This window comes from Aquarana catesbeiana, linkage group LG06 (genome assembly GCF_042186555.1).
Source record: "Aquarana catesbeiana isolate 2022-GZ linkage group LG06, ASM4218655v1, whole genome shotgun sequence".
NCBI lineage: Eukaryota > Metazoa > Chordata > Amphibia > Anura > Ranidae > Aquarana > Aquarana catesbeiana.
This window is the reverse complement of record NC_133329.1, coordinates 377,503,979-377,527,736: the sequence shown is the minus strand read 5'-3', so window position 1 is coordinate 377,527,736 and position 23,758 is coordinate 377,503,979. Positions and strand designations below refer to the sequence as shown.

General features: G+C 40.7%; 1 protein-coding gene across 6 annotated transcripts in view; it reads right to left on the bottom strand.

Annotated features, from left to right (window-relative positions):
• Window positions 1–23,758, bottom strand: part of LRP1B (LDL receptor related protein 1B) — a 2,172,167-nt gene that overhangs the window by 1,001,239 nt on the left and 1,147,170 nt on the right. For all 6 annotated transcript variants that reach the window (XM_073634235.1, XM_073634238.1, XM_073634240.1 and 3 more), the window contains exons 13-14: window positions 19,580–19,799; window positions 18,087–18,276 (exon numbers count right to left, since the gene is read on the bottom strand). In XM_073634235.1, the coding sequence (XP_073490336.1) occupies window positions 18,087–18,276; window positions 19,580–19,799 (410 nt within the window). The remainder of the gene's footprint in view (window positions 1–18,086; window positions 18,277–19,579; window positions 19,800–23,758) is intronic.

Below are 23,758 nucleotides of genomic sequence, written 5' to 3'. Positions count from 1 at the left end.
GTCAATTGTTTAATAAATATCTAATACAATTGATTGTCTAATCAGAAACTATTGATAAAATCCCCACAAGGCCAATCGGCTTGCCAGCATCTAAGTCAATCAAAAGTGGTTTATTATTCCTATTCAATTTGATCATTTCAGTTGCATCAAATGCTCTATTAAATGAACATATCAATACATGTGTGCCCCCCCTCCCCCCCCAAAGACCTCAGACCTTCCCCACTCTACCACAAAAATGGTTTATACTGTTCTTGTGTCCCTGTTATATGTTTCTGTCACTTTTTGCCCAGAGGCCAGACCAAGGTAGGCAACCTTGGCAGTTCAGCTGTTGTGTAACTACATTTAACTCGTGTACAGTGCCTTGAAAAAAGTATTCATACCCCCCTGAAATTTTCCACATTTTGTCATGTTACAACCAAAAACGTAAATGTGTTTTATTGGGATTTTATGTGAAAAAAGTGGCACATAATTGTGAAGTGGAAGAAAAATGATAAACAGTTTTTAAAATGTTTTACAAATAAATATGTGAAAAGTGTGGCGTGCATTTGTATTCAGCCCCCTTTACTCTGATACCCCTAACTAAAATCTAGTGGAACCAATTGCCTTCAGAAGTCGCCTAATTAGTAAATAGAGTCCACCTGTGTGTAATTTATTCTCAGTATAAATACAGCTGTTCTGTGTTCTCTGTTCCTCAGAGGTTTGTTGAACAAAGCATCCTGAAGACCAAGGAACACATCAGACAGGTCAGGGACAAAGTTGTTGAGAAGTTTAAAGCAGGTTATAAAAAAATATCCCAAGCTTTGAACGTCTCATCTCAAACATCTCAAACACATTAAAACATCTCAAACTTACCCAGAAATGGCCGTCCACCTACTCTGACAGGCCGGGCAAGGAGAGCATCAATCAGAAAAGCAGCCAAGAGGCCCATGGTAACACTAGAGGAGCTGCAGAGATCCACAGCTCAGGTGGGAGAATCTGTCCACAGGACAACTATTAGTCGTGCACTCCACAAATCTGGCCTTTATGGAAGCGTGGCAAGAAGTCAATTGTTGAAAGAAAGCCATAAGAAGTCCCATTTGGAGTTTACAAGAAGCCATGTGGGGGACACAGCAAACATGTGGAAGAAGGTGCTCTGGTCAGATGAGACCAAAATTTAACTTTTTGGCCTAAAAGCAAAACGCTATGTGTGGCGGAAAACTAACACCTCACATCACCCTGAACACATCATCCCCACCGTGAAACATGGTGGTGGCATTATAATGTTGTGGGGATGCTTTTCTTCAGCAGGGACAGGAAAGATGGTCAGAGTTGATGGGAAGATGGATGGAGCAAAATACAGGGCAATTTTATAAGAAAACCTGTTATGCCGCGTACACACGGTCGGAATTTCTGACAAATGTTTGATGTGAGCTTGTTGTTAGAAATTCCGACCGTGTGTAGGCTCCATCGGACACCAAAAATTTGAGAGCTGGTTCTTAAATTTTCCGACAACAAAATCCGTTGTCGGAAATTCCAATCGTGTGTATACAATTCCAACGCACAAAATTCCACGCATGCTCGGAATCAAGCAGAAGAGCTGCACTGGCTGTTGAACTTCATTTTTCTCAGCTCGTCGTACATGTTGTACGTCACCGCGTTCTTGATGTTCGGAATTTCCAACAACATTTGTGCGACCGTGTGTATGCAAGACAAGTTTGAGCCAACATCTGTCAGAAATAAATCCAGGATTTTGTTGTCAGAATGTCCGATCCTGTGTACGTGGCATTAGATTCTGCCAAAGACTTGAGACTGGGGTGGAGGTTCACATTCCAGCAGGACAATGACCCTAAACATACAGCCAGAGCTACAATGGAATAGTTTAGATCAAAGCATATTCATTAGACATGTGCATGATGAAAAAATTAGAGTTATTTCATTTAGTTAAATTTGGTTGATCCATTTTCGGAATTAGTTTTCGGAAATCTCGAATTTTCAAATTTTCTTCTAATTTACCGATTTTTTCGATTCCAAATGAACAAATCAATCAATTTTCGAATCGGTAGAAAGGAAAATGTTATATTGTTTTCAAATCGAATGCAAGTGAACAAACAAAAGAAAAATCTTCATCAAATGGTTGCAATGGCTCTTTAAATCACCTTTTGCTTAACAAAAACAGCATTATTTCGAAATGGTACTCTACTAACACACACAGTCTTTTATTTCAGCAATATGTGTAGTGAGAATTTCACTAGAATTCAATGTAAAATTCAATTCCAATTTCAGTCCGAATTTCCGTAGCATTTGGTAAAATTTGTTTATATTGTAATTCGGGTATTCGGATATCGGAAACAAAACTAACCGCACATGTCTAATATTCATGTGTTAGAATGGCCCAGTCAAAGTCCAGATCTAAATCCAATTAGGAATCTGTGGCAATACTTGCAAAAATTGCTGTTCACAGACGCTCTCATCCAATCTGACAAAGCTTGAGCTATTTTGCAAAGACTCCGGGGGGGGGGGGGTGTATACAAATAAACGCCACACTTTTAACTTATTTATTTGTAAAACATTGTGAAAAACATTTATCATTTTCCTTCCACTTCACAATTATGTGCTACTTTGTGTTGGTCTATCACATGAAATCCCAATAAAATACATTTACGTTTTTGGTTGTAACATGAGAAAATGTGGAACATTTCAAGGGGTATGAATATTTTTTCAAGGCACTGTATGTCCCATGAGGCATTGCAAGGCCCTGACAACCCACAGACTTCCAGAGGCAGAGGGATGATAGAATTTGTAGAAATGGAAATGTAAAAACTTCCCATGTACCCCCAACATTAGTGAAAAAAAGGGGGCTTTTAATGTGCCGTAAAAATCAAAAACAAACATAATCCATAAAACTACATTTTTATTTTCACAATAAAAACATGTATTCTCAGCTGCAATCTGATATAAAAAATATATACCTAAACACTTATAGAAGAGGATAGGTGGATCGACGTGTTTCACTTGAAAAAAGCTCCCTCAGGATCCACTTCGTTATCCACTCTTTAGAGTCTCACAGCCACCAACTGGGTGCAATCAATAAAGGTCCCAAAAGGAATCAATAAATAGAGCCACTTTCTTAGGTACACCTGTTTAATTGCTTGGTAACACAAATCGCTAATCAGCCAATTACATGGCAGCAACTCAATGCAATTAAGGCATCTATACCTGGTGAAGACAATAACTCAAATAACTACTTGTTACAACCAAGGTATGCAAAATACCATCTCTGAACTCACAACACTTCAAACATTGGAGAAGATGCGCTACAGCAGCAGAAGACAACACCGGGTGCTACTCCTGTCAGCTAAGAACAGGAAACTGGGGCTACTATTCGCACAGGCTCACCAAAATTGGACAATAGAAGATTGGAAAAACATTGCCTAGTCTGATGAGTCTCAAACTCAGCTGCAACATTCAGATGGTAGGGTCAGAATTTGACTTAAACAACATGAAAGTATGGATCCATCCTGCCTTGTATCAGCGGTTCAGGCTGGTGGTGATAATGTAATGGTGTGGGGAATATTTTCTTGGCACACTTTGGGTCCCTTATTACCAACTGAGCATTGTTTAAACACCACGGCCTACCTGAGTATTGTTGCTGACCATGTCCATCCCTTTATGACTACAGTGTCCCCATCTTCTGATGGCTCCTTCCAGCAGGATAATGCACCATGTCACAAAGCTCCAATCATCTCAAACTGGCATCTTGAACAGGACAATGAGGTCACTGTACTCCAATGGCTTCCACAGTCACCAGATCTCAATCCAATAGAGCACTTTTGGCATGTGGTGGAATGGGAGATTTGCATCATGGATGAGCAGCGGACACTACTCCACAGTTGGGGGTACATGGGAAGTTTTTACATTTCTGTTTTGACATTATAGGGAATAGTGCCATGTTACCATTATTAGAAGACCCCCCACACCACAGCTGGGATGCCAAGGTTGCTTACACCTGGACTAGAGAATCACCAGAAGAGAAGTAAACTAAACTCTCCCCAAGGAAATCACAGACAGCAGCAGAAACCCAACAGAAGTTCTAACTCTTCTCTACTTAATCCAGAGCTAAAAAATAAAGTGTTGGATGGAGCTTCGGCTGTCTGGGACTCTCCCTTCTGATTGGCTGAGACAAAGCAGTGGACGCCATTGGCTCCCACTGCTGTCAATCAAAGTCAACAAGCCAATGAAAAGAGATAGGGGGCGGGGCCAATCCGTGGCTCCCTGTCTGAATTGACACACAGAGCAGTGGCTCGGCTCGTGGGGGCCCCCATAGCAAGCTGGCTGCTGTGGGAGCACTCAGCAGGAGGGAAGGGACATGAATACCGAAGGGGGACCCCAGGAGAGGAGGATCCAGGCTGCTCTGTGCAAAACCACTACACAGAGCAGGTAAGTATAACATGTTTGTTATTTTTAACAAACATGTTTAAAGCAGTATGATACCCAAAAGAAAACATGTATTATATTGCACATTACCAATTCTAATGCCCCGTACACACGATCGGACTTTCCGACAACAAAACCGCGGAATTTTGTTCGAAGGTTGTTGGCTCCAACTTGTCTTGCATACACACGGTCACACAAATGTTGGCCAACAATTACAAACGCGGGAATGTGGTGACGTACGGCGAGCTGATAAAAAGGAAGTTCAATAGTCATGTGATATCTCCATTACGACCGCTAGTTTTACAAGACTGAGCGCTTCCGGCTCGTACTTGATTCTGAGTATACGTAAACTTTTATGCGACGGACTTGTGTACACACAATCGGAAAGTCTGACAACAAAGTTTTGTTGGCCGGAAAATTTGAGAACCTGCTAGCCAACATTTGTTGGTGGAAAGTCCGACAACAAATGTTCGATGGAGCGTACACACGGTCGGACTTTCAGCCAAAAGCTCACATCCAACATTTCCCGTCGGAAAGTCCAATCGTGTGTACGCGGTATTAGATGTGGTAGCTACATTTGTTTTCTTTTTTAGGCTTTCTATCCTTTATTTTCACCCGGTGTTTCAGCCAGTTATTCTGTCCTGCAAATGTAGCCATTAGAGGGTTGGGACAAACCATGTACTACTAACGGGGTGTTTACAATGGTCAGCTTTCATTTATTTAAAACATTTATCCCAAAAGGAAATAAAAAACTGTTCCCTGTAACTGCTTATAAAGTGTGAGCTGGAGTTTGGCTTCAAAATGTTAGTGTATTTAAACCTGTTATTACATCTTATGCAGCATACACATGAGCGGACTTGTCGACCACACTGGTCCGACGGACTATCCGACGGACTTTCGGCGGACTTCCAACGGACTTTCCCAACGAACGGACTTGCCCACACACGATCACACCAAAGTCCGACAGATTCGTATGTGATGACGTACGACCGGACTAAAATAAGGAAGTTGATAGCCGGTAGCCAATAGCTGCCCTAGCGTCGGTTTTCGTCCATCGGACTAGCATACAGACGAGCGGACCTTTCGATAGGAATTGGGTCCGGCGGAGTTCCGACGTAAAGATTTGAAACATGTTCCAAATCTAAAGACCATCAGATATTCGACCGAAAAAGTCCGCTGAAGGTCCGATGAAGCCCACACAGGTCGAATTGTCCGCCGGACTCGGTCCGTCGGACCAGTCCGGTCGAAAAGTCCTACGCGGCATAACACTCCACTTCCCCTAGACTGGCAATTCTACTGTCTAAAGGTGCCCCCTGTGCTCCTTCATCCAGAGCGGAGGCATCCTATTACAGGAGGTGTGATCATAGCCAGATCACCAGGTGAAAACAGAGGTGAAAAAACGAAGGTAGTCACCATATCTAAAGGCTGTTAAGCTGCAATACTTTCCAATCTTTGGTTTTGGGTTTAATAAAGCTTTAAATGTACTGAGCAGTTTAGTGAAGCCACATAAAGTAAATTCCATGTATTTCAAAAGATAAATGTAAATGCCACCATGGCCAATTTTCGAGTGACTGTCAGCATGTCAGGTGCCCCATTACACTCTCCATATTGTACAATCGCAGCCGGGCTGGTTGCTGTCGATCCTATGAGAATGAGTTATGTATAGCAAAGTCATTTTAACACAAGCAGCAGCTGCATAGCTAGTATTAGAATCCGTGGTGGCATTTATTACGAGTAACACTTCCAGCAAGCAGATGGCTATATGTGCTAATATTGGAGCCTGAGGGGGGCAGAGGATGGCTTGCTTAATTTAAACCTTCTATTCCACTGTGCTGCCAAAATAGCATGTTCTGCTTGTAATGCTCAGGAATATTTTAATTTAGCAAAAATTATAACAATTTGAAAAATGGTATGAAACAAATTCTTTGTTGACTACTGTATTGTAATATATTGTCTTTAAAAGACACACATGTAAATATGATCAGCTTCAAGTGGACCTAAAACATTATATATATATATATATTTTTTTTTTTTTTTCTAAGCACATGCACGGTCGAGATGCCTGTGCAGTTCTTGGCTGTATTCCTAAATATCTTACACAGCCCATACTGCAGCCTCTCACCTTGTGACTGTTACCTGTAGTCTTCTTTTCTTTAAAGCTTGCACCTCTAAAGCCTAAAACACACGGCCGGACTTTCCGATGGGAAATGTTCGATGACAGGCTGTTGGTGGAAAATCTGACCGTGTGTACGCTCCATCAGACAATTGTTGTTGGATTTTACTCGGACAAATGTTGGATGGCAGGTTTTCAAATTTTCTGCGAACGAATGTCTATTGTTGGATTTTATGAGAGTGTGTACACAAGTCTGTCGGACAAAAGTCCAAATTACAAACACGCATGCTCGGAAGCAAGGACGAGCCAGAAGCAGTCGGTCTTGTAAACTAGCGTTCGTAATGGAGAATTAACATTCGCGACGTGGCAAATTATGAAATCTCCAAATGCAGCGCACAATTCTCTTCTTCTTTAATGGGATAATAATGAAGCTGCTTTGCTGGTGATACTGATGGAGTTATTGCAAACAAATTTTCAAAGGCTTTTTCTTTCTAGTGATATCAAGAATAATACTATTATGGGTTTTTTTTGTATTTATTTTTTTTATTTGGGCAAGTTACCACAACACTATTATCCCGTAGTTTTTAAGATCAAAGATACAACTATGTTGGTGTCCCTTGTTAATTTTACATTGTATTTTTTAAAATGTAACTGCCTACTCCCAAACTGTCATTTGAAGTAAAACACATAGCCAAGTATTATTCTCCACAATTTTTTTATTGTGCATTAAAAAAAGAAAACAAATAAAATTAGACATGCTATCGGCCAATGGAACTTAACCAAAAAGTGCATTCTATGTATACAAAAATATAGAAAATATACCAAATCAAATCATTATTCAACCAACAAAATAATGTCAAAGCAATAACACCAAGACCAATAATAAATAACACGTTATCTCCTCCAATTCCACAACATGGCTGGTTGACGAACAGCCGTTCAGAAACAAACCAAAAAGCACGAAAGTGCGAAACGCGAAAAGAAAAGCACGAATCAACACTCACCAAACTTCTACTAACACGAAATTAGCAGAAGGAGCCCAAAGGGTGGCGCTAAAGAGCTGAAAAACCACGTAGTATGTCACTACATTCATGATTGTTGGCCTACAATTGTGTGCCGTGTGTATGCAAGACAAGTTTGGGCCAACGCTCTTCGGACAAAAGTCGACGGTTTTGTGGGCTAACAATGCGATCGCGTGTACGAGGCTTTAGTCTATTTCTTAGCTCGAAGAGGCAGGAGGTGGAGATCTGAGGTCACACACTGCACAGTATTAGAGCAGGGACTTGAGGGAATTGACACACCCCCATCTACACAATCTCACAGGGAAACATGCAGAGCTGAGGCTGTCAATCACCTGCTGTGTGCTGGGGATAGGGGGTGGGGTTCCCCTGGAATCCCTTGGTGTCAGCATAAACTGTCAAAAATGACTCATGCAGATTGCAGATGAAGGAGACAGCAGTAAGAAATCATTCTAGGTGCTTTGGATTGAGGCAAGCACACACTGTTGAGGGATATGCTTTGTTCATTTTTCATTTTAGAAGAGTACAACCACTTTAACCACTTCCTGCCTAAGACTGTCATATGACATACTGGACTTTGAGTGAAGATATTTGAATGATGCCTGCAGCTATAATTTTCAGCTGGCGATTCCCTGCACCGTAAAAAACAATCATAGCGGATGTTCAGCTGCTTCATTGTTTCTACAGGCAGCGGGAGGGGACACACCCCAGTTACCTTCCGGTGCTTCTACTGGCTCGTGTGATCGGCAAAGTTAACCATAGAGAAAAACGCGTACCAAATCTTCTCCAGCAGTCTCTATGACCTTCAGAGGCCTGGGCGCAATGTTATGACATCACGTCCAGCCCAGCAGAAGTAAACATTGCTGTGTACTCAGCTGAAAAGGCAGAGATTGTCGTTTTTTTTTTTTAATCTCAGCCTTTTGTGCCTAGAGGAGAGATGTGGGGTCTTATAGACTCTCCATAAGGAGGACCTGTCATGCCCTATTCCTATTACAAGATCAACAACAAAAATGCTAGCGCACAGGATAAAGGAATGGTGTAGTGGCTGGATATGCCAGGTGTAGTCGGCTTGGAGCACAGTGCCTGTGAGGTGTGTGACGTCCCCGGGGTATGGAGAAACACAATGCATTTCAGAGCATGCGCAAGGCTCGTACGGAGCATGCATGCTCTTTTATCAAGTGATTCTCACTTGAAATAGGAGCGTGCATGCTCCATACGAGCCTCGCACACCCCAGTTACCCTCCGGTGCTTCTACTGGCTCGTGTGATCGGCAAAGTTAACCATAGAGAAAAACGCGTACCAGATCGTCCCCAGCAGTCTCTATGACCTTCAGAGGCCTGGGCGCAATGTTATGACATCACGTCCAGCCCGGCAGAAGTAAACATTGCTGTGTACTCAGCTGAAAAGGTCGAGATTGTCGGCTTTTTTTTATCTCAGCCTTTTGTGCCTAGAGGAGAGATGTGGGGTCTTATAGACTCTCCATAAAGAGGACCTGTCATGCCCTATTCCTATTACAAGATCAACAACAAAACTGCTAGCGCACAGGATAGAGGAATGGTGTAGTGGCTGGATATGCCAGGTGTAGTCGGCTTGGAGCACGGCGCCTGTGAGGTGTGTGAGGTCCCCTGGGTATGGAGAAACACAACGCATTTCAGAGCATGCGCGAGGCTCGTACGGAGCATCACGCTCTTTTATCAAGTGATTCTCACTTGAAAAAGGAGCGCGCAGGCTCCGTACGAGCTTCGCGCATGCTTTGAAAAATGTTGATTCTCACTTGAGAAACGAGCGCGCTTGCTCTGTACGAGCTTCGCGCATGCTTTGAAAAATGTTGATTCTCACTTGAGAAACGAGCGTGCATGCTCTGTACGAGTCTCAGGCAAGCTCTGAAATGCATTGATTCTCACTTGAAAAAGGAGCGCGCATGCCCGTACGAGCCTCGCGCATGCTCTGAAACGCGTTGATTCTCACTTGAGAAATGAGCGCGCATGCTCTGTACGAGCCTCGCGTATGCTCTGAAACGCGTTGATTCTCACTTGAGAAAGAAGCACGCATGCCCATACGAGCCTCGCGCATGCTCTGAAATGCATTGAGTCTCACTTGAGAAATGAGCGCGCATGCTCCATACCAGCCTCGCGCATGCTCTGAAACACGTTGTGTTTCCCCATACCCCGGTGACGTCACCCTCCTCACAGGCGCTGCGCTCCGAGCTGACTACCCCTGGCATATCCAGCCACTACACAGGATTGCCCCCTTCCCATCTTACCGCGGCTCTCGCAGCAGGTTCCCTGCACTCACAGGCGACACTTGAGACTATCTTGGGCAAACTTTGTCCCATACAAGCACATCACTTCTTACTGCCATGTAAGTGTTGGAATACTTATGTCAGAGGCGCGTTTCTGTGTTTTTTTCTTTATTCCTATTACAAGGGATATTTAAATTCCTTGTAATAGGAATAAAAGTGATAAAAAAAAAATTAAGGGGAAGTGTAAAAATAAAAAAATAAAAAATAAAATTAACAATGAAGAAATAAAATTTAAAGCGTCCCCGTCTCCGCGTTCTAGCATGCACACGTCGCGCCCACATTTGTAAACGGCGGTCAAACCACACATGTAGGGTATCACCGCGAACGTTAGAGTGAGAGAAACAATTCTAGCCCAAGACCTCCTTTGTAACTCTAAACTGGTAACCTGTAAAAAAAATTAAACTGTCACCTATGGAGATTTTTAAGTACCGAAATTTGGCGCCATTCCACAAGTCTGTGCAATTTTAAAGTGTGACATGTAAGTTATCAATTTACTCGGTGTAACATCATCTTTCACATTTTACAAAAAAATTGGGCTAACTTTAGTGTTTTTTTTTTTTTTTTAATTCATGAAACTGTTTCTTTTTTTTCACAAAAAAACACGTTTGAAAAATTGCTGCGCAAATACCGTGTGACATAAAAAGTTGCAGTGACCATTTTATGCCCTGAAAAAACATATATAATGTTTGGGGGTTCTGAGTAATTTTCTAGCAAAAAAATATGATTTTTACATGTAGGAGAGAAGTGCCAGAATAGGCCCTTTATGGAAGTGGTTAAAGTATACCGAGAAGAAAAAAAGACAATGAGGAGAGGAGTAGATGGAAAAGAAGAGAGGTAAATGTACAGAGGTTATAAGGGTAGGCGCAGTGGGTGTGTCTTGTTGGGGGGGGGGGTTGAGTGTTAAAGCGACACTAAACTCTGCAAATGCTTACCTTTGGTCCAACAATGTGATGTCCACAAGGACTCTTTCTAGTACTGCCATCTTCCCCCCAACTTCTTCCCAGTGCTTGGCCTTCAGCCGCCTTAATCGGACAACTGGGGAAAGAAGTAACTCCCATGCATAAGCATGGCAGATCATTCTGGTGCAGTGGTGTTCAGCTCTGTGTACACTCTAAAGAAGAGTGCAGACAGGCACATTTGTTTTATTGAAGAGACCAGTCCTAGACTTGAAGACTGTCTCATTTTTATCCTGAGAAACCTGATGATCGATCAGTCCTTGGGGTTTTGTGTGAGAGAAGAAGGGCGAGCACAGTCCTTGGCTCACTAAAAAAAAAAAAGCAATTACTGCCATTTTATAGATAAATGTAGACGTTGAAGTAGAAGTCAAGAGAGTTAATCAGAGCTGATGAACACTGACAAAGCTAGAGTAGAGGAATATGTAGCCGAACAACAGGCTACATATAGATAAATGGAAAATATTTATACAAGGCCAAATTCTGAAAGTTTTTTTACACAATAGAGAGCTTTTACATATATGCTTGTCAATGGTAATTGTAGCTCTTTTATGACAATGTTGCAGCATATTAAAGATTAAGGCATTGTCCTTGACCATCTAACTAAAAGTTACATTGTATAAAAGAAAAAGCAAACTTAAAGAAAACGTTTAAGAGAAACTATTACATACATGTATTGATTTTACATTATATAGTGAATTTTTAAATAGCTTTGCACATTTTACTTCTTTTTTTGGTATATTGGGCAGCCTGCACCCCAAACACTCTCTGTTGGGCAACAGAGACACACCACCTCTGCTCCCATTGGTTAATCTTTAATGCCCAGCCCGGGTCTCAATTGCTTTGCATGTTCTGCTTGGGAGATTGCTCCCCGTCCGCTCCCACTGGCCAGCGATGGTGCTCCCTTCTTCCACCTACTGTGATATCATTGGTTTCAGCTCTGTGGTGCTCTGTTTGAGTATTACAAGCCCAGAGCATGTGATAGCATTGTGTTACCGAGCTCCTGTACCTTCATCTTGCCTTGTGTGTTCCTGCATGCCTTGGCTTGTCTTCAGATCCTATGGTAACTGACTCAACTAGTAAATAAAAATAACTCATTCTACACTCAGTATAAAATAATCAATTGTGCAAACCAAATGTGTGTGAAAAAGACTACAATGGTTAGAAAATATATATAAAAATGAAAAGTAATACATTGAATTTAAATGTTAGCAGTAAGGACACTCTCTACAATGCCAGGATAAATTACCTCAAGATAATGATACAAAAATATGGGTGCGCTGTCCATTTAAAAAATATCTCTAATCTAAAAACATACTAAATATATAATAAACTCAGTAGATAAATATTAACAACACACAGTAAAAAAATGTTGTATATAAAAACAAAAATGAAAAATAAAATGCTGTTTATGTGACATGCAGCCTATGAGAGTTGACACTATGAAATTAATACACGAGGATCAACTATTACTAATGAAACAGTTGAAGTCCCAATCAATGTTGTGACCCAATGGATGGTACGTTTTTAATTCATATATTCAGTCTGTAGCTAATTGTGAGATTCACTCTTTTTACCTTACTTCCCCACCAATGTGGGGAATATTTACTTATCCAAATGACTTTAATCCATGAAGGGTCTTTTTTATGAAATCGGGTATTGGAGATAAACAATTTTGTATGACTGATATACTGACCACCACATTTACATACAACACACTTCAAACATAGAAAAAAAGGATTTAGCAGAGATGAACAGGATATTGGATTGGGAGATGAAAATATTTATGGGATTATCAAGAAGGTCTGTACCCAACAGTATAAAAAACTGTTGAATAATCTTGTTAAAGTGGGTTTATGTGACGCAAAAAGACTGAGTTTTTACAGGCTTGAGATTGCTAAAAATCAAAATGACATTGCGTTCATTATTTGTTTTTTGTTTTACGTTTCTTTTTTTCATACTTGTGAGGACCTGATCAAGATTTCCCATTCAACTGTGCAGCGACAGCTCACTTCTAATAGTGGTCTATTTCTGACTGCAATCAGCCAGCAATAGATTACTACAGCTGTGATCTATTGCTGAATAAAGGTGCTGGATGCTGTCATTTAGTGGGTCCTGAGCATATTAACTTTTTGAAGGAAGATCCTTCTTCAGATATCTGCATCACTGGCTTAGCGATAGAAGATGAAGAGGGTGTACCCTCTAAACATGTCATCGTCTACTTGTCAGGGCTGGGCTCAGCCCTTCCTTCTCTGAGCTGGCCGCTCAGCTGTCGGCTAATTGCCAGGTCCTATCTCTCCACAGTTTCTCAGCTGTTGATGATATCCTGCTCATCAGTCCTGCCTACTTAAGCTGTCCAGTCCAGAGGTTCTCTGCCTTCGCCTTGGTCAACATCACAGAAATCTCCTGCGATCTTGTTCAAGACTTGCTTTGCTGACATCCCTTCTGACTCCAGATCCTGCTTGCTGCTCCACTACATTGATCCCTGACTTCTGGCTTGGCTGACTAACCGTTCTGGTTACTGAACTTTGGCTATGTTTTGACCAAGTTTGTTCTTTTTACTTTTATTATTAAACAAGTGTGATTTAACTATACTACTGTCTCGGCCTGATTTCATGGTTTCTAACACTACTACACTTAATTGGGTGTTATCTGTATCAGTCTAGGGCCACAGGTTGTGGTTATGATTGAAGTTCCTTCTGTTTTATGTTATGAGCTTAACACTCATCTGTATTTGTGGGTATAAGGCCTCATGCATTCAGGACATTTTAAATTCTGCTTTTAGAGGCATTTTGCATTCTTTTTTTCTGCCTCAAAACACCCCTCAATGTTAGTCTATATGTCCATGCACACACAGGCGTTTACAGACATTTAGAAGCAGAAAAAACAGAATTAGGAGAGGAGAGATCCAGCATCAAAAAACATTTGATGCATGTAAACAAGTCTAAACGCGCTTTATTACTAGGGTGTTCATTCATTACATAGGCCAGAATAAATTCATATATATATATATTAGGTGCATTTTCGATGCTGCTTTCCCTCCCCTGGAGCAAAGGCATCCTAATGGTTTGTTCTTTATTTTAATAAATGGTGCCATTGATAATGCACCTTTTTTGCTTTTTTTGTGATTTAGTATTCTGGACTTCCTATCATCTGTCAAACAGCGGGGTTCTCTCAGTTCCTAAAGACCCCGGTGGCTGCACCCACAGTCAGTTGGTGTGGGTACAGACTGTAGCGCTGGATCCACCAGCAAAGGCAGATCCACAATGGAAAGGCATGGTCAACGCACTTAGGTAAGTAAAAAGAATCTAAAAAGGCTTTTAAAATATAAAAAAACCTTATGAATTGGTGAGAGGGGGTAAGAGGGAGGATATAGCACCCCTGGAGATGGAATTTAAAGACATCTGCCTCCTTGCCTTCTTTTTACATTTCCCTCAGTTTCTTTGCTCTCTTTGGAGGACATCCGTATTTTTCAGTGCTAGTGTTTAGTTTCTATTGCCCATGCTGATAGGACTTAAAAACAATATTAGAACACACCAGGGCAAATGTAAACTTTTATGTTTTCATCCTCTGTACCAAAGCTTATGTTTGTTTTTTCTTGTTTCATTCCTCTTGCTTTTATTCAGGCAAAATACCATTCAGCATTATTCGCCCTGGAGTCCAATAGACTATTTGCTTTTGCGGCATTTGACTCTCCGCATCGAAATGGAAGCTTGTTTTCTGCAGAATTAAAAACAATTGATCGCTTAACTACAGCTTTGAAACATTTTGTGTGTCATTATTTTCTGTGTAGAGCTTAGCCTCTGGGGGAGTAGCAACGAAAACGCTGTGATTGCAACCGCATCATAAAGTTGCTATGACTCTTACTTGGCCGAGAGGAAAAAAATAAATATATTTTCAACACAACAGTCTGTTGTTTTTTTTTTGTTTCCTGGATTGTAATCATATCCTTAATTGAGAATTTTCCAGCACTTGTAAAATTTATTAGCTTAGGAATTAGATAGAATTTATCCATAATCAATGTGCCTTTATTGCAGTGTGTTATCCCCGAGGCTTTGGGACTTATCTAAACCCACCACAATTTATCCACTCTTGTGCTGGGGATTGTTTAACTTTAATCAGCCATTAAATAGGACTTACGTCTCTACCTATATATGATTACAAGTGGTTTGGAGCTGATTAAATAAGATCAGCCTTTATAAACACAATAATCAAGTTGTTATGATTTTACGATGAAATAAATCCTTTATGTGTAAGATTCGTTTTTGGAAATGGGAAAATAATTAACATTTGACAAAAATGATTGAATGCATTTTCCTTCAGTAGGTTGTAGCTATGAGCTATTTTACTGATCTATAAGTCCCTTATACATAAGAATGTAAAAAAAAAAAAAATGAAAAGCTAGCTTTATCCAAGACAGAAAATTCAGAGTTGGTTGACGTTGAAGACATTATAATGGCTATGTCAGAGCAAAGCGTATCTTAACCAAAAAACAAAAATATAATCCACTGTTACTTGCCAGATGTGATAACCACTTTTGTTTCCTTTTTTATTTTGTGACCTTTTGCTATTTTCACCTTGTCATCCTGCAAATAACCCATTTTCTGTCCCTGGGTGGCTACATCCATTTCCCCATTGTATCCATTGAAGAAGCATTGTTGTCCTACAAGATTGACTTCAAACATGTCTGCCTTTGTTCATCTCCATTATATAGCACATTGATAAGACCAGTAGTTTACACCATGGATCCCCAAACATCCTAAATAAAGGGCCAGTTTATTGTCCTTCAGATTTGAGGGGGCTGGACTGTGGCCACTGGGTGTAGAAAATGTCTTGGTGTCAGTGAGAGCACACAGCATGTATTTGGTATCAGGGAGGAATAGCGTCCCCATTGTCAGTGTCAATGAGAGGAATGCTGCCCCAATTGTCGGTGTCGGTGGCAAGAATTATGCCCCTTTTTTGGTGTCAGTGGTAGGAACAGTGTTTTGTATCAGTGGGAGAGAATTAATGTCCTGAGGGCTGGATAAAGGCAAGCAAAAGACGGCATCTGGCCCCCTAGGCAGCAGTTTAGAGACCACTGGTTTACACAAAAAAGATGAGGTTCTTTTGTGCCTTTTTAAGGTCACAGAAAGCAACCGGGACTCTGCATTTCTGGCAAGATCAACAGCTATTTTCTGTACATTCTGAAAATATTCTTAGCCTGAAAAATAAAGAAAACTAATGCAACCACCACATCTATGGAGTGGTGAGCTGCAATATATAAAATTTTTGTTTTTTGAGTTTAGCTATGCTTTTAGGTCAACCATAGACATTACTAACCATTGGTAAAATTCTATGGTTGTACAATTTTTATGCAGGTATGTTTTATATACCTCCAGCTTGCCCCAAGATCACCTGCAGTTCTGACATACAAAAACCAACATCAGTTCCTTAAAGCAGAACTCAACCCATATAGCCTTAGGAGCTGAGGAAGCTGCCATCTTAGCCTCTGTTTAATCTACAAATGCCTTGGTGTTGCACATGTGATCAGCTCTGACACCAGCCATTTGATGGGCTGACAGTTTGGTTGAAACTAACATCAGCACGCAGATAACAGTTATCATTGATGGCATGCCTTGAATTTAACTGGTTTGGGAAACCATTAAATTGGTGGGTTTAGTTCCTCTTTAAAATGTTACTAAACCCAGAGCCCTGCATTCACTATATCTGGTCTCCCACAGTACACAGAACATGGAAATGCAATTATTTTAGTAAATATAAATTGCTAAATACCTTTTCTCATCAGCAGTAAATAGCAGTCTTGTGACTTTTATCAGTGTCCAGCCAAGCACTGGTTAAAGCTTGTAGGAGGAGTTTTCATTCTCCTCTGATTGTTCTATAAGGCTGAAGGACCCTCTGTCTGGACAGTGCTGATTGGCCCTGTGCTGATCACATGCTTTCTGGCAATACACACCACACTGAGCAAGTGCCTCCCAGGTCTATGTCTTATCAGCAGATAGATGGGGACAGTAAAAGAAGGGGAGGATCAGAAAAGACAGGATCAAACAGCCTTTTGACACAGTGCGGAGGATTGAGCCCTTAGGTTCCACAGTGAGTATAACAAGCATGCTATACTGCATATATAGACTGATTTTACTGTTGTGGATTTAGTAACACTTCAAGTTACACTTAACGATTTCTTGATTTGGTATTGGACCCTTTTATAAAAGGTAACTCATTGAACAATAGTGGCAGTGTGGGAAGGGTTGGCATCAGGTACAAGGTCAGGTACTGAAGACCCTATTTTCTGAAATTGTACTGCTCAAGGTGACTTTCATAGTCCCAACGCTCATTTAGCCCAATATGGGGTTTGCCATCCCCCTGCTGCGTCATGAACAAACATATATCCAGGTTGCACACCGCAGTGTTTGTTCCTCAATTTCAATGAACATTATTGAAACACTGCATTGCTACTTACATTGTTATAGCATGACATGACTAATCCACTGATGCGTTTTGCCCTCATTTAGGGCTTAGTCATAGAGCTTAATCAGGGTTTACTGAAGTTCCTTTTGGCATATAGGAATGGCTTCAGTATTCCCTGAGTGTTCTGAATGATATGTGAACATGTATTCAGGCACCTTTAAATGGACTTAGCATCAGATATATGTTTGAATGTATGCTATGTAAAGTGTAAAGTACTATATAATGCTTATAGGTGTTTATTATTACAAAAATCACAGTATTCTCCCTAACAATGCCTTCATCTGCCTTTCCAGAATAATAAAATGTAGTTTTAGCCCAAAAACCCCCCAGTTTGCTGTCAGTTGCCATTTCCCTGTTAGAACTTCTCTTTGAAAGCAGTTTTATTTTTTTTTTTATTGAAAATTATTTTTTTTTTGCCTTTCTGACTTCACGTGAATGTGTGACAAAAGAATTGTTCATATCCAGTCTAGATGCTGCTCCTCCCCCTCCCCTTACTTCAATTTTCATTATGAAAAGTATTTCCTTTTTAATCGTTATAAAAATATGCATTATTCTTAAATTTAAGAAATGTGAAAATGAAATAAATTGAAGCTACGTGTCTAAAGAAATTACAGGAAGACAATTTAAACCAGTGGATAATAAAGGTCCACAATTACCCTATAATTGGTTTGTTATTTCAAGATTCTCTTGCCTTTCTTTTCCTGCTTTCATGGAAAAAAAACTTTGCTACAACAAGGTATACAATCAAATAGCAGCATGGATCAATTTTTATCATGATTGCTCTGTTCAGAACACTGTGGGCAGGTGAGGATATGTTTTACCTTGCTGTTTTCTGGGGTCATAAATCTGAAGACCAAACAGCGGTGGCCTCTCTTGCCGCAAAAGAGAAATATTATTGGTTCTCAAGTTGAGCTGAAATATGTAGCCGTTCATGTAATCAGTCCAGAAGATGTATTGGCCATGGTGGGAGAGGCCGAACGGGTGGTTTAACTCTTTCCCGCTACCGACTACCTGAAATAAAGAAAACATCGAGTGATAGATAATAACATTTATATTCTATAATAGTTCATAACTTTTTTTTTTTTGTAAATCTAGGTATAATCACCCAGAGATGTGAAATGGAAGGCAACCAGTTCAGCTGTTTTTGGCCAGATCAGCCAATTATCTCATGTCTAAAAGTTGAGGATAACATCCAACAGCTGAGAGCGCTCATGGGAAAACAATGAATATATATGGGTTGCAATTGCAACTGTTGCCCCCAATAGTAGGACCTCTTCCCCTTCTCACTGTATAGGAATAAACATGTACATTCTTCTGAACAAAGCATTCCTTGTTATTGGACAATTGGCCCAGACACATGTTAGAGAGTGCTTGGATTGTGCCTGTATTTTGCTACCTTCTTTTAGATATAGCTTTCAGAGAAAAGGGGCAGGTGCTCAGCAGGGCGCAGAGGCCAAGAGGTTCAGGGCACAGGAGTAGGTAACATACAGCCCAGTGTACAACGAACCCCACCCACCCTCCCCACTGCAGAACTCTCCCCCCAAATCCCCTCCCACTAAGGCCCCTTTCACACTGGGGCGGTTTGCAGGCGCTATTGCGCTAAAAATAGCGCCTGCAAAACAGACCTAAAACTGCCGCTGCTGTGTCTCCAGTGTGAAAGCCCCGAGGGCTTTCACACTGGAGCGGTGCGCTGGCAGGAGGGAAAAAAACTCCTGCAAACAGCATCTTTGGAGCGGTGAAGGAGCGGTGTATACACCGCTCCTTCACCGCTCCTGCTCATTGAAATCAATGGGGCAGTGCGGCTATACCACCAGCATAGTGCCGCTGTAGCCGCTCTTTGCGGGCGGTGTTAACCCTTTTTCGAGGTAAAACCTCCCCGCTAGCAGCCGAATACTGCCGCTAAAATGATGGTAAAGCGCCGCAACATTAGCAGCGCTTTACCGCCGACGCTCCTCCCGCCCCAGTGTGAAAGGGGCCTAATGCAAAGCTCTCCTCACAAATCCACTCCCTTAGTGCAGCACTTTCCACCCCAAATACCAACTCAGGGTTCACCTATTTGGCTATTTCCTATATCTTTTGGGTCTACACACCTGTTGGATTTTTTTATTGTTATTGGAATGCATTATTTTATATGCAAAAGGGAAGCTGGGACAAACAAAGGTGGGTGCTATAAAGTTAGGAACTATAACTAAAATATCACTTAAGCACTGCCAGAAAGAAACACCATGTGAATGGTGTCCCTGACAATGATATTTTGTGATAACATTTTAAAAGGAAACTTAATTCTACTTTTACAGAATTCTATTTAATTTACCTTTCTGTTGGTCCCATTTAGAAAAATCTGCTCAATGTGGTCATAATAGGCATCACACCAGTATAGCAATTGGTTTGCATAGTCCATTGATAATCCATTGGGCCACAACATCTTGGAGGTGACAAAAACCTGCCGATTAGCCCCATTCATCCAGGACTTTTCTATTCGTCCAGCACCGTCATTAACAACATCCTCCTCCCAGTCCGTCCAGTACATCCAGCTGCAAAACCCAACAGAAAAAAGTGTTTAAAGTTATTATTAAAATAAAAAAACACTCCAACCTAGGGGTGCCGAAACTTTTGACCTTCCAGGGGTCACATCAGAAGAAGAGGAATAGTCTTGGGTCACACATAAAATACACTACAGATAAGGAAAGCTAATGAGTAGAAAATGTAGATCACAAGTTATTGATCACTGATATAGATAATGTACCTGAGTAACACAACTTTATTTTTTTGTAATATTTTTTATTATAAAAGTAAAAGAAGGCAAAATAAAATTAGTGTGCTATTTGACACTGTTTTTTATAAACTAACACATTGATATCTGGTTGAATGGATGTAGTAGCAATTTTCAATGAATTCTCAAGGTGCTCATCAGATATTTTGATTGCAATTTTGCCATTTGTGTGGTTCATCCTTGAAAATAGTTGCTTACCTCCCTCCCCTTGTGACCCCCCCAGCCACCCCTGCCTTTCTTCTTCTTCCATCTTTTGACTAACCTAAGTGACAATGATCCTCAAAAATTCACCTCTCACATGAACATATGGCCCCCCCAACTCTAGGTTTAGCCTCTGGAGACAATGACTCTCTTGATGAGACTGATATATCAATCAATGTCCCCATACCTAGATAGGGCCTTATCTCTGTTGCATCATTGATGATAACCCCTACTTGGTGTACTTATTGTCACTTTACATACTTAAGTTGTTTCCCTTATTGTACTGCTCTTCCCATGTGGAGCTTGCTCCTATGAACTATGTCTATTATATATTCGTACGGCCGAAACACAGTCCTATTTTTATTTTTTTATTACTCATACTTGATGTGTTACTTAATGCTTTCTAATCTAAAGTTCTTTACCACTTTTCGTGTACCTTGCCATGTACACTGTTATATTTCAATAAAATATTTGAACTAGGAAAATAGTTGCTTACAAATATAGGTACTGCTGACTGACACAAATAGGGTGGGATATTTTGGTTTGGGAAGATAAAACTTTGAGAAATCCAGTAAAGAGAAATTACCACATTTTTCTTTGGCTGCATGTGTTTGCATCTTTACAAAAAATTCCCCAAAAAAGCAAAATGTTTAAATAATTTTATGATTCTGCGCTGGGCCACATCCATAGCCATCCTCTTGTCCATGAGCCACAGGTTGGACACCCCAGCTCCAACCCTTCCTCTGCCAGGGCCATTTTTATTGTCATTTTTTTGCACACATGTAAAATTGCACATTTTAGGCCTGAAAATTGCTCAAAACCCCCAGAACATTGTATTTGATAAAAGCAGAGACCTTGTAGAATAAATAGAATAAAATGGTGGCAGTTGCAATGTTTTACGTTTTTACACAAAACCTAAGCTACTGTTTATCAAATTGTTATCATCTGCAAATATACTCAAGTTCATTTTAATGCACACAAACACAATATGATGCCTAATGTTTTGGTAAAATATAAAATATTAGGTTGCGTTTAATAAATAAATAGATAAATAAATAAATAAATACCAAATATGTCAAGCCTGAAAATTGTGTTTGCCCATGAAATGGCAATAAAATACTGCATGCAAAATTTTCAATGGGCAATGCTTTAAAAATCTTCATAGATTATCAATTTAGAGTTAACAGTAAATGATGGACGTAGAATTTTTGCTTTCATTTCAGCATGCGCAATGATACCTAATATGTCATTGTGACATCATAGTGATTTGTGTTTTTTCATTGGTGCTTTATGTAATCTGTCTACCTCTGTTACAAAACATATCAATGACTTTCTACATGTCAAGTGATTTAGTGTTGCCTTGATAAAAGTTCTACTCCCTATACCAAGCAGGTAAGCCAGCAAGAGAAAGATTTACAACTGGATAAATAAACATTATGTCAAGGGGATAAAATAAGGCAGCCAACGTGCTAAAGAGTTATATCTCGCTAACATTTTGACTCATTTTTCAGCTGTCAATCATTGCACCTTATCCCGCCATCAGGATAATCAGCAGCAATCACTGCTGTATGGCTTATTGGCAGGAAGGTAATGGATGATTTAATGGTGAGCTATATAGGCAGCTTCCCTGGGTTTATGGAATAGATAAGGATTCTAATATGAATCAAATAATGTACAAAATAAAATGAATGAGTGCAACACGTGGGGCAATTAAACCCTTTGTTTCCTTTCATACTCATTCAATATTTGGGCAGAAAAACTAAAAAAGGACCAGATTAAATGCTTCTCCGGCAAACCGATGGGAGCTATTTAAATGACCAAGCCTGCGAGAGGAGCAATAAATCAGAATGAGCCTACGTTACATTAACAGGAGAGGCAATCACTCCCATTTGTACATCACTTGTCTAATAGACATACAGACAACCTTTTAGGCCTGGGTCAATAATATTCTTCCCTGTGTGTTGAGAAACACAATAAATCAATGGAAGCCCTAAAAACATTTATAGGACTTGTTAAAGGATAATTACATTTTCCTTTCTTGGCTGGTTTGGTATAAATGCCTGGCTATGTTTGTTGTCGGTGGGGGTTCTGAGAGCCAGCACGGGCCCCTGGGCAAACATACTTGCTGGGCCCCCACAACTATTTGTACTCTTTGAAAAACGTTGATTCAAAAAACATGTCAATTATGTCAATAAACATATACTATTTTTACTGGTGCTATCTATTTTTTTTTTTCATGTAGAAGAACATGGTGCAAGAGTTGGTTATGCTCTGTGTTTGCTTTTCCTTCTGCCTAATAAAGTTCAATAAACCCTCAATTTAAATCAGCTAAAAAACATTCCAGGTGCATTAAAACAAAAGTTGTGCAATGCTTTCCAGTTTTGTTTTTTTTTTCTAAAACAGCCACAGCCTGAGTAGAAAAGCCTGTTCTCTGTCAGTATGCTGTAGAGAAGGACTCTTACTCTCTATGTGGAAGCAGAGGTTTGAGACATCCCCTGCTACAACAGACCTATAACTCTACAGTAAGCAAAGCTTATGCTCACACCTGATTGCTCACATCTGATTGGAGAGCTCTGGCTCTGAATCAGCAGGGGCCTGTCAGACCACTGCTTACCCACCGAGGGGCATGCTCTGTAACTAGCTGGCAGGGCATTGGCTTTTCTATTCAGGCTGTGGCTGATTGTTAAAGAAAATATACTGTAAGACTTTGCCCACCATTTGTTGTGATACACCTAGAATGTATTTAGCTCATTTACATTGAAAGATCAGAGCTTTAAAGCAGTTGTAAAGTCATGTATATGTTTTTATAATAAAATAAAAAACACGGTATACTTACCTGCTCTGTGTAATGGAATTGCATAGAGCAGCCTTGAGCCTCCTCTTCTAGGGTCCCCTGCCGACGCTCTCCCCTCCTTCCCTTCTGTGTCTGCCACCATAGCAAGGCTCCTTTTACAAAATCATTCTTACCCTGGTGGATGCAGCATCTGTCCCCCGCCGGCTCTAAGACTGAGAACCAAGCGATTAAACAATGCTGATCACTCAGTTCTCAGAGCTTCATTAGCAGAACTGGTGACTGTGAGTCACCCCTGTCTGCTCTGCTCCTCACGCGCTCACCAGAACGCGGGACAGTGGAGGGGCAGGAGCACCTGCCCAGGCTTCTAGTGGCTCACTGAGCGGCTGGGCCAAATAGCGGTCCAGAGTTCTGGACAGATCCCGGCCATATGGTTGCAATCTTTCCCCAGCCTGGACTAGTTCTGTGACGCAGGGTCACAGAACGTGTCACAAAACCGGTCACAGAACGGGTCACAGAAGTGCAGAACAAACTGCACTCTTGTGATCCACAGGAGAATTATATTCAAATGAGCTTTGGCTGTACTTTTCCTTTACTGCAGGAAATGCATCAAGATAAAAAAAAATGTATTGGCTTTACAACCAATACTACTACTATGTCTAGTGAGGATGCAGACTCTACTAAAAATCATGGATAGAGCTTGTGGTCATACAGTCATGTGAAAAAGT